Genomic DNA, 11,830 nt, shown 5'->3' on the forward strand with positions numbered 1-11,830 from the left:
ACTCTGCGAATGTTGTAGAGCATGAACCTACAGGATCGGGTCACCGCCTTGATGTTAGTGGAGAACGACAGGGTGTTGTCCAGGGTCACGCCGAGGCTCTTAGCACTCTGGGAGGAGGACACAAGGGAGTTGTCAACCGTGATGGCGAGATCATGGAACGGGCAGTCCTTCCCCGGGAGGAAGAGCAGCTCCGTCTTGCCGAGGTTCAGCTTGAGGTGGTGATCCGTCATCCACACTGATATGTCTGCCAGACATGCAGAGATGCGATTCGCCACCTGGTTGTCAGAAGGGGGAAAGGAGAAGATTAATTGTGTGTCATCTGCATAGCAATGATATGAGAGACCATGTGAGGATATGACAGAGCCAAGTGACTTGGTGTATAGCGAGAATAGGAGAGGGCCTAGAACAGAGCCCTGGGGGACACCAGTGGTGAGAGCACGTGGTGCGGAGACAGATTCTCGCCACGCCACCTGGTAGGAGCGACCTGTCAGGTAGGACGCAATCCAAGCGTGGGCCGGGCCGGAGATGCGCAGCTCGGAGAAGGTGGAGAGGAGGATCTGATGGTTCACAGTATCAAAGGCAGCAGATAGGTCTAGAAGGATGAGAGCAGAGGAGAGAGAGTTAGCTTTAGCAGTGCGGATAGCCTCCGTGACACAGAGAAGAGCAGTCTCAGTTGAATGCCCAGTCTTGAAACCTGACTGATTAGGATCAAGAAGGTCATTCTGAGAGAGATAGCAAGAGAGCTGGCCAAGGACGGCACGTTCAAGAGTTTTGGAGAGAAAGGAAAGAAGGGATACTGGTCTGTAGTTGTTGACATCGGAGGGATCGAGTGTAGTTTTTTTCAGAAGGGGTGCAACTCTCGCTCTCTTGAAGACGGAAGGGACGTAGCCAGCGGTCAAGGATGAGTTGATGAGCGAGGTGAGGTAGGGGAGAAGGTCTCCGGAAATGGTCTGGAGAAGAGAGGAGGGGATAGGGTCAAGTGGGCAGGTTGTTGGGCGGCCGGCCGTCACAAGACGCGAGATTTCATCTGGAGAGAGAGGGGAGAAAGAGGTCAAAGCACAGGGTAGGGCAGTGTGAGCAGGACCAGCGGTGTCGTTTGACTTAGCAAACGAGGATCAGATGTCGTCAACCTTCTTTTCAAAATGGTTGACGAAGTCATCCGCAGAGAGGGAGGAGGGGGGGGGGAGGAGGATTCAGGAGGGAGGAGAAGGTAGAAAAGAGCTTCCTAGGGTTAGAGGCAGATGCTTGGAGTTTAGAGTGGTAGAAAGTGGCTTTAGCAGCAGAGACAGAAGAGGAAAATGTAGAGAGGAGGGAGTGAAAGGATGCCAGGTCCGCAGGGAGGCGAGTTTTCCTCCATTTCCGCTCGGCTGCCCGGAGCCCTGTTCTGTGAGCTCGCAGTGAGTCGTCGAGCCACGGAGCAGGAGGGGAGGACCGAGCCGGCCTGGAGGATAGGGGACAGAGGAAATCAAAGGATGCAAAGAGGGAGGAGAGGAGGGTTGAGGAGGCAGAATCAGGAGATAGGTTGGAGAAGGTTTGAGCAGAGGGAAGAGATGATAGGATGGAAGAGGAGAGAGTAGCGGGAGAGAGAGAGAGCGAAGGTTGGGACGGCGCAATACCATCCGAGTAGGGGCAGAGTGAGAAGTGTTGGATGAGAGCGAGAGGGAAAAGGATACAAGGTAGTGGTCGGAGACTTGGAGGGGAGTTGCAATGAGATTAGTGGAAGAACAGCATCTAGTAAAGATGAGGTCAAGCGTATTGCCTGCCTTGTGAGTAGGGGGGGAAGGTGAGAGGGTGAGGTCGAAAGAGGAGAGGAGTGGAAAGAAGGAGGCAGAGAGGAATGAGTCAAAGGTAGACGTGGGGAGGTTAAAGTCACCCAGAACCGTGAGAGGTGAGCCATCCTCAGGAAAGGAACTTATCAAGGCGTCAAGCTCATTGATGAACTCTCCAAGGGAACCTGGAGGGCGATAAATGATAAGGATGTTAAGCTTGAAAGGGCTGGTAACTGTGACAGCATGGAATTCAAATGAGGAGATAGACAGATGGGTCAGGGGAGAAAGAGAGAATGTCCACTTGGGAGAGATGAGGATTCCAGTGCCACCACCCCGCTGGCTCGATGCTCTAGGGGTATGAGAGAGCAGTAGGAGTAGCAGTGTTATCTGTGGTAATCCATGTTTCCGTCAGCGCCAGGAAGTCTAGGGACTGGAGGGTAGCATAGGCTGAGATGAACTCAGCCTTGTTGGCCGCAGACCGGCAGTTCCAGAGGCTGCCGGAGACCTGGAACTCCACGTGGGTCGTGCGCGCTGGGACCACCAGGTTAGAGTGGCAGCGGCCACGCGGTGTGGAGCGTTTGTATGGCCTGTGCAGAGGGGAGAGAACAGGGATAGACAGACACATAGTAGACAAGCTACAGAAGAGGCTACGCTAATGCAAAGGAGATTGGAATGACAAGTGGACTACACGTCTCCAATGTTCAGAAAGTTAAGCTTACGTTGCAAAAATCTTATTGACTAAAATGACGAAAATGATACAGTACTGCTGGCTGGTGGAGTAGGCTAGCTAGCAGTGGCTGCGTTGTTGACTTTGAACGTGTAGCTGGCTAGGTAACCTCGATAGTTTCAGTACTACACCTTGTCATGATACAAAGCAACTTTGTAGCTAGCTAACATAACACTAATCAAGACGTTCCTTGTAATGTATTTAGTTTCTACAATGCTGCTCGTCGGTAATAGTTGGCTGGGTTAGGAAAAATGGCGTCGCGGGGGACGGAAATAGCTGGCTAGCTAACCTCGATGGCTGGCTAGCTAACCTCGGTAATTACTAAACTACACAATTATCAAGCTATGACAAAGACAACTAAGTAGCTAGCTAGCTAACACTGCACTAGTCAAATCGTTCCGTTGTAAAGTATTAGTATCTACAGCGCTGCTAGTCGGTAACGGTTGGCTAGCTAGCAGTGGGTTAATGATGACTAGGTGTGTTGACTAAGTCTGGCGCCGCGTCGCGGCTGGCTAGCTCACCTCGATAATTACTCAAACTACACAATTATCTTAGATACAGAGACAGCAAAGACAACTATGTAGCTGGCTAACTAACACTAACACCACACTAATCAAGTCGTTACGTTGTAATGTAATAGTTTCTACAGTGCTGCTAGTCGGTAGAAGTTTGGCTAGCTAGCAGTGATGACTAGCTAGCTAGCAGCTAGCAGTGTTGACTACGTTAGGAGGACGAAGATAGCTAGCCTCGATATTTACTCTAATTACTCTAAACTACACAATTATCTTTGATACAAAGACGGCTATGTAGCTAGCTAAGAAGAATTGCTCAGATCAAACAAATCAAGCCGTTGTAATGTAGTGAAGTGTAATATTACCTGTGGAGCGAAGCGTAGTGCGACTGCTCGCTCCAAACCGGAAGTTCAAGAGTGTTAATGGGGTCATGTTAATGGGGTCATGTTAATGGGGTTCTAACATGGCTGTTAAAGAATGTTGTCGTGTCATGTTAATGGGGAGTTAACATGGCTGTTATAGAATGTTGTAGTGTCATGTTAATGGGGTTCAAACATGGCTATTATAGAATGTTTTAGTGTCATGTTAATGGGGTTCTAACATGGCTGTTATAGAGTGTTGTAGTGTGATGTTAATGTGGTTCTAACATGGCAGCTATAGAATGTTGTAGTGTCATGTTAATGGGGTTCTAACATGGCTGTTACAGAATGTTGTAGTGTCATGTTAATGGGGTTCTAACATGGCTGTTACAGAATGTTGTCATGTTAATTGGGTTCTAACATGGCTGTTATAGAATGTTGTAGTGTCATGTTAATGGGGTTCTAACATGGCTGTTATAGAATGTTGTAGGTTCGTGTTAATTATTTTCTAACATGGCTGTTACAGAATGTTGTCGTGTCATGTTAATGGGGAGTTAACATGGCTGTTATAGAATGTTGTAGTGTCATGTTAATGGGGTTCTAGCCTAGTGGTTAGAGAGGCAGGTAGCCTAGTGGTTAGAGGAGGCAGGTAGCCTAGTGGTTAGAGGAGGCAGGTAGCCTAGTGGTTAGAGGAGGCAGGTAGCCTAGTGGTTAGAGGAGGCAGGTAGCCTAGTGGTTAGAGGAGGCAGGTAGCCTAGTGGTTAGAGAGGCAGGTAGCCTAGTGGTTAGAGGAGGCAGGTAGCCTAGTGGTTAGGGCGTTGGGCCAGTTAACCGAAAGGTTGCCAGATCGAATCCCTGAGCTGACAAGGTAAAAATCGGTCGTTCTGCCCCTGAACAAGGCAGTTAACCCACAGAATGTGTTCTTAACTGACTTGCCCAGTTAAATAAAGGTTAAAAAATAATAATAATAATAATCTACAAAAAACATGAATATGCATCCCTACCCCCTCTCTCTCTCCATCCCTACCCCCCTCTCTCTCTCCATCCCTACCCCCCTCTCTCTCTCCATCCCTACCCCCCTCTCTCTCTCCATCCCTACCCCCCTCTCTCTCTCCATCCCTACCCCCCTCTCTCTCTCCATCCCTACACCCCTCTCTCTCTCCATCCCACCCCCCTCTCTCTCTCCATCCCTACCCCCCTCTCTCTCTCCATCCCTACCCCCTCTCTCTCTCCATCCCTACCCCCCTCTCTCTCTCCATCCCTACCCCCCTCTCTCTCTCCATCCCTACCCCCCTCTCTCTCTCCATCCCTACCCCCCTCTCTCTCTCCATCCCTACCCCCCTCTCTCTCCATCCCTACCCCCTCTCTCTCTCTCCATCCCTACCCCCCTCTCTCATCCCTACCCCCTCTCTCTCCATCCCTACCCCCCTCTCTCTCTCCATCCCTACCCCCCTCTCTCTCTCCATCCCTACCCCCTCTCTCTCCATCCCTACCCCCCTCTCTCTCTCCATCCCTACCCCCCTCTCTCTCTCCATCCCTACCCCCCCTCTCTCTCCATCCCTACCCCCCTCTCTCTCTCTCCATCCCTACCCCCTCTCTCTCTCTCCATCCCTACCCCCCTCTCTCTCCATCCCTACCCCCTCTCTCTCTCTCCATCCCTACCCTCCTCTCTCTCATCCCTACCCCCCTCTCTCTCCATCCCTACCCCCCTCTCTCTCCATCTCTCTCTCTCGCCACCCCTCTCTCTCTCCATCCCTACCCCCCTCTCTCTCCCTACCCCCCTCTCTCTCCCTACCCCCCTCTCTCTCTCCATCCCTACCCCCCTCTCTCTCCATCCCTACCCCCTCTCTCTCCATCCCTACCCCCCCTCTCTCTCTCCCTATCCCCCTCTCTCTCTCCATCCCTACCCCCTCTCTCTCTCCATCCCTACCCCCCTTCTCTCTCTCCATCCCTACCCCCCTCTCTCTCTCCCTACCCCCCCTCTCTCTCCATCCCTACCCCCCTCTCTCTCTCCATCCCTACCCCCTCTCTCTCTCTCCCTACCCCCCCTCTCTCTCCATCCCTACCCCCCTCTCTCTCTCCATCCCTACCCCCTCTCTCTCCATCCCTACCCCCTCTCTCTCTCTCCCTACCCCCCCTCTCTCTCCATCCCTACCCCCCCTCTCTCTACTCAATTCCAGGTGGCATGATTTGCATTGGAAACATATGTTAACATTGCCAAAGCAAGTGAAGTAGATAATAAACAAAAGTGAAATAAAGAATACAAATGAACAGTAAACATTACATTGACAGAAGTTACAAAACAATAAAGACATTACATAAGTCATATTATGTCCATATACAGTGTTGTAATGATGTGCAAATAGTTAAAGTACAAAAGGGAAAATAAATAAATATGGGTTATATTTACAATGGTGTTTGTTCTTCACTGGTTGCCCTTTTCTCGTGGCTACAGGTCACACATCTTGCTGCTGTGATGACACTCTGTGGTATTTCACCCAGTAGATATGGGAGTTTATCAAAATTTGGCAGGAGGTTAGGAAGTGCAGCTCAGTTTCCACCTCATTTACCTCTACCCCCCTCTCTCTCTCCTCTTCTCTCTCTCCCTACCCCCCTCTCTCTCTCTCTCTCTCCCTACCCACCTCCCTCTCTCCCTACCCCCCTCTCTCTCTCCCTACCCCCCCTCTCTTCCTCTCCCTCTCCCTCTCTCCTGTTCTCTGTCTTTATTTAACTCCTTACCCCCCCCTCTCTCTCTCTCCTCTTCTCTCTCTCCCTACCCCCCCTCTCTCTCTCCCTACCCCCCGCTCTCTCTCTCTCCCTACCCCCCGCTCTCTCTCCTCTTCCCTCTCTCCCTACCCCACCTCCCTCCCTACCCCCCTCTCTTCCTCTCCCTCTCCCTCTCTCCTGTTCTCTCTGCCTTTATTTAACTCCTTACCCCCCCCTCTCTCTCTCCTCTTCTCTCAATCCCTACCCCCCTCTCTCTCCCTACCCCCCCTCTCTCTCTCTCTCCTCCCCCCTCCCTACCCCCCCCCTCTCTCCCTCCCCCCCCCTCTCCCCCCCCCTCTCTCTCTCCCTACCCCAGCTCAGTTTCCACCTCATTTACCTCTACCCCCCTCTCTCTCCTCTTCTCTCTCCCTACCCCCTCTCTCTCTCCCTACCCCCTCTCTCTCTCTCTCTCTCCCTCTCCCTCTCTCCTGTTCTCTGTCTCCCTTTATTTAACTCCTTACCTCTGTCCTCCAGGTGGGCCGGGCTCAGGGAAGGCTGTGCAGTGTGAGAGGATGGAGGAGAGATTCGGACTGCGTCGTCTGTCTCCTGGCGACGTCCTGTGTTCTGAACTACAGTCTCATAGTGAGAGAGGACGTTACCTACAAGACCTGCTGGAGAGGGGGGAGAAGCTACCTGAGGTAACACACAGACACACACAGAGGACCCCCACACACACACACACACACACACATACCTCACTTCCAAAAAAGTCCTCACTTCAAAAGTGTGTTTTAAGGTCAGAGATCAGTGTGTGTAAGATAGAGCTGCTGCTTCTCTCATCACTGAACCTGGGCCCCTGGGGGGAGACAGAACCTTTAACATCACTGACCCTGGGCCCCTGGGGGGGAGACAGAACCTTTAACATCACTGACCCTGGGCTCCTGGGGGGAGACAGAACCTTTAACATCACTGACCCTGGGCCCCTGGGGGGAGACAGAACCTTTAACATCACTGACCCTGGGCCCCTGGGGGGGAGACAGAACCTTTAACATCACTGACCCTGGGCCCCTGGGGGGGAGACAGAACCTTTAACATCACTGACCCTGGGCCCCTGGGGGGGAGACAGAACCTTTAACATCACTGACCCTGGGCCCCTGGGGGGGAGACAGAACCTTTAACATCACTGACCCTGGGCCCCTGGGGGGGAGACAGAACCTTTAACATCACTGACCCTGGACCCCTGGGGGGAGACAGAACCTTTAACATCACTGACCCTGGGCCCCTGGGGGGAGACAGAACCTTTAACATCACTGACCCTGGGCCCCTGGGGGGGAGACAGAACCTTTAACATCACTGACCCTGGACCCCTGGGGGGAGACAGAACCTTTAACATCACTGACCCTGGGCCCCTGGGGGGAGACAGAACCTTTAACATCACTGACCCTGGGCCCCTGGGGGGGAGACAGAACCTTTAACATCACTGACCCTGGACCCCTGGGGGGAGACAGAACCTTTAACATCACTGACCCTGGGCCCCTGGGGGGAGACAGAACCTTTAACATCACTGACCCTGGGCCCCTGGGGGGGAGACAGAACCTTTAACATCACTGACCCTGGACCCCTGGGGGGAGACAGAACCTTTAACATCACTGACCCTGGGCCCCTGGGGGGGAGACAGAACCTTTAACATCACTGACCCTGGACCCCTGGGGGGAGACAGAACCTTTAACATCACTGACCCTGGGCCCCTGGGGGGAGACAGAAAGTGTCTCAGAAGACTGTGGTGGTCGGTTAATCACTCTGTCTCTGTCTGTATCTGTGTCTGTAGTGTCTGTATCTATACAGGGTCACAAGCAATGCATTACTCCAGGGTTAAGGATACAAGCAGTAGACTAACACCGCAGGGTCTCTCACTCACTCACTCACTCACTCACTCACTCACTCACTCACTCACTCACTCACTCACTCACACACACACACACACACACACACACACACACACACACACACACACACACACACACACACACACACACACACACACACACACACACACACACACACACACACACACACACACAGGGGTGTGAAGACAGTGCAAACTACAGCTATGCTCAGCTCTACCATGCTCAGCTCTACCACAAAGGGCTGTGTTGTTGTCATGGTGCTGAATGAGAAATTGTAAGATGTTGACATGATTGAAAGGTACAGTATAGTTGCCTAGCAATGCAGCTGTAAAGGATTACTACCTAGCTGATTGTTTTCTTTGAACTACTTTCAATATCAGGCATCTGACTTTTGTTTTTTGGTGTGTGTGTGTGTGTGTGTGTGCGTGCGTGTGTGCGTGCGCCACAGGACACGATGCTGGAGCTGCTATGTGAGTGTGTGACGTTATCTCTGCGGCACGGGAGGGGCGTCCTCGTAACCAACTTCCCCCGAGACCTACGACAAGCTCTGGAGTATGAAGCTAAGGTACAGAGAGAGGATGGAGGGAGGAGAGAGAAGGGAGGGGAGAGAGAGAGAGAGGTGGGATAAAGATGGGTAAAAGAGAGGAGGGAAGGTAAAGGGAGAGAAAGGAGGAAGAGGGAGGCAATGGGATCAAGGGCAGGTTACTGGAGGGAGGGAGGGAGGGAGAGGGTGAGTTGAGGGGAGAGAGGAGGAGGAGAGAACATTATAGAAGGAAGCATCATATTGAATCTCGGCCACGTGATAGCGACTTCAAAATGACACAATACATTATTTAACATTCATTTTTATTGGGCACAAAATAATCTGAAACACAACTAAAACAAACAAGCAAATGCATCCAACAAATGTGTAAGAGTCACAAGCTTGATGTAGTCATTGCATGCTAGGAATACTAAACTTTAGACTACTTTAATACACATTCATTTAGTTAATTTGTCCTCTAAAATGGGGGTGACTTGGAACAAAAATTGCTGTAATTTATAAATGGCTGATAGTCTGCACTAACCTCATAGTCATGCTGGAGAATAGAGCCAAAACAACTAAGAATGTCACTGTCCCAATACTTTTGGAGCTCACTGTACTGACAGCTGTCTGTCTGTCTGTCTGTCTGTCTGTCTGTCTGTCTGTCTGTCTGTCTGTCTGTCTGTCTGTCTGTCTGTCTGTCTGTCTGTCTGTCTGTCTGTCTGTCTGTCTGTCTGTCTGTCTGTCTGTCTTTCTTTCATTCAGATGGGGGAGCCCAGTGCTGTGATGCTATTGGACTGTTCCCCTGACACTATGTTGTCCAGGCTGCAGTGTTCCGTCCTGTCCCGCTCCGCCCCCCAAACCACAGGCTGCCACCAAGAGAGAGACAGAGACACCAGCAGGAGGGTAGAGGGATTCGCCAGTAACTGCCACGCTGTGACATCACACTACCAACCCAAGAGTCTCCTACACAAGGTGAGTCAGGTGCTACGGTCCCGACTCTCTTACCCTTCATCCGAAAGTCTACGTACACTTGTTCACTTCCCTTCACTGACTTCAAAGGAAATAAGAAACATGGTGGAATCTCCCGCTCTAGCACATGCCTCCAATGCTTTTAGATTTGTGGGTGAGGTAGTGGTGTGAGGTAGTGAACGAATGTACACTTCAGGAGAAAGGAGGTGTCGCAAAACGTACTCATCAACACGCAAAACTATTATGGGCTACAAAGGGAAACCCAGACGCGAGTTGCCCAGTGACGCGAGCCTACCAGATGAGCTAAATGCCTTTTATGCTCGCTTCGAGGCAAGCAACACTGAAGCATGCTTGAGAGCACCAGCTGTTGTAGATGACTGTGTGATAACGCTCTCGGTAGTCGATGTGAACAAAACCTTTAAACAGATCAGCATTCACAAGGCCGCAGGGCCAGACGGATTACCAGGACGTGTACTCAGAGCATGCGCGAACCAACTGGCAAGTGTCTTCACTGACATTTTTCAACCTCTCCCTGACAGAGTCTATAATACCAACATGTTTCAAATAGACCACCATAGTCCCTGTGCCCAAGGAAGCGAAGGTAACCTGCCTAAATGATTACCGCCTTGTAGCGGTAGCCATGAAGTGCTTTGAAAGGCTGGTCATGGCTCACATCAACACCATCCTCCCGGACACCCTGGACCCACTCCAATTCGCATACCGCCCCAACAGATGAGGCAATCTCTATTGCACTCCACACTGCCTTTTCTCACCTGGACAAAAGGAACACCTATGTGAGAATGCTGTTCATCGACTACAGCTCAGCGTTCAACACCATAGTGCCCACGAAGCTCATCACTAAGCTAAGGACCCTGGGACTAAACACCTCCCTCTGCAACTGGATCCTGGACTTCCTGACGGGCCGCCCCCAGGTGGTAGGCGTAGGCAACAACACGTCTGCCATGCTGCCATGTGCCTTCTTAAAAGTTAATTTGTGGAATCAGTTGTGTTGTGACAAGGTAGGGGTGGTATACAGAAGATAGCCCTATTTGGTAAAAGACCAAGTCCATATTATGGTAAGAACAGCTCAAATAAGCAAAGAGAAACGACAGTCCATCATTACTTTAAGACATGAAGGTCAGTCAATCCGGAAAATGTCGAGAACTTTTCTTGAAGTTTCTTCAAGTGCAGTCGCAAAAACCATCAAGCGTTATGATGAAACTGGCTCTCATGAGGACCACCACAGGAAAGGAAGACCCAGAGATACCTCTGCTGCAGAGGATAGGTTCATTAGAGTTACCAGCCTCAGAAATTGCAGCCCAAATAAATGCAGACACAAGTAACAGACACATTTCAACATTAACTGTTCGAGAGAGACTGCGTGAATCAGGCCTTCATGGTCGAAGTGCTGCAAAGAAACCACTACTAAAGGACACCAATAAGAATAACAGACTTGCTTGGGCCAAGAAACACAGGCAAATCAAATTGTATTTGTCACATGCCGCCGAATACAACAGGTATACCTTACAGTGAAATGCTTACTTACAAGCCCTTAACACTTATTTTTAAAGCATTGTTGGTTAAGTAAAAAAATAGATAAATAGAAAATTAAAGTAACATATAATTAAACAGCAGCAGTAAAATAGACAGACTGGTGGAAATCTGTCCTTAGTTCTGATGAGTCAAAATTTGAGCTTTTTGGTTCCAACCGCTGTGTCTTTGCGAGACACAGAGTAGGTGAACGGATGATCTCCGCATGTGTGGCTCCCACCATGAAGCATGGAGGAGGAGGTGTTATGGTGTGGGGGTGCTTTGCTGGTGACACTGTCTGTGATTTATTTAGAATTCAAGGCACACTGAACCAGCATGTCTCATCAGTCGGTGATCAGGCCTACCACCGTTGTGTTGTCTGCAAACTTAATGATGGTGTTGGAGTCGTGCCTGGCCACGCAGTCGTGGGTGAAAAGGGAGTACAGGAGGGGACTAAGCACGCACCCCTGAGGGGCCCCGTGTTGAGGATCAGCGTGGCAGATGTGTTGCTACCTGCCCTCACCACCTGGGGGTCGGCCTGTCAGGAAGTCCAGGATCCAGTTGCAGAGGGAGAGGTTCAGTCCCAGGGTCCCGAGCTTGTTGATGAGCTTTGAGGACACTATGATGTTGAACGCTGAGCTGTAGTCAATGACCAGCATTCTCACATAGTTATGTCCCCCGTTGTCCAGGTGGGAGAGGGCAGTGTGGAGTGCAATTGAGTTTGCTTCATCTGTGGATCTGTTTGGGGCGGGTTGTGAATTGGACTGGGTCCAGGGTGTCTGGGATAATGGTGTTGATGTGTGTCATGACCAGCCTTTCAAAACA

At 50.8% G+C, this 11,830-nt stretch overlaps 1 protein-coding gene across 3 annotated transcripts in view; it reads left to right on the top strand.

Moving 5' to 3' along the window:
• Positions 1 to 11,830, top strand: part of ak5 (adenylate kinase 5) — a 197,447-nt gene that overhangs the window by 184,147 nt on the left and 1,470 nt on the right. For all 3 annotated transcript variants that reach the window (XR_014391817.1, XR_014391818.1, XM_045714398.2), the window contains exons 11-13: positions 6,608 to 6,771; positions 8,429 to 8,545; positions 9,269 to 9,478. Coding sequence is in view for 1 of the 3 variants with exons in the window: in XM_045714398.2 (XP_045570354.1) it covers positions 6,608 to 6,771; positions 8,429 to 8,545; positions 9,269 to 9,478 (491 nt within the window). In the remaining 2 variants the exon portion in view is untranslated. The remainder of the gene's footprint in view (positions 1 to 6,607; positions 6,772 to 8,428; positions 8,546 to 9,268; positions 9,479 to 11,830) is intronic.

The sequence above is a fragment of the Salmo salar genome, chromosome 03, assembly GCF_965601325.2.
Source record: "Salmo salar chromosome 03, fSalSal1, whole genome shotgun sequence".
NCBI classification, from domain to species: Eukaryota; Metazoa; Chordata; class Actinopteri; order Salmoniformes; family Salmonidae; genus Salmo; species Salmo salar.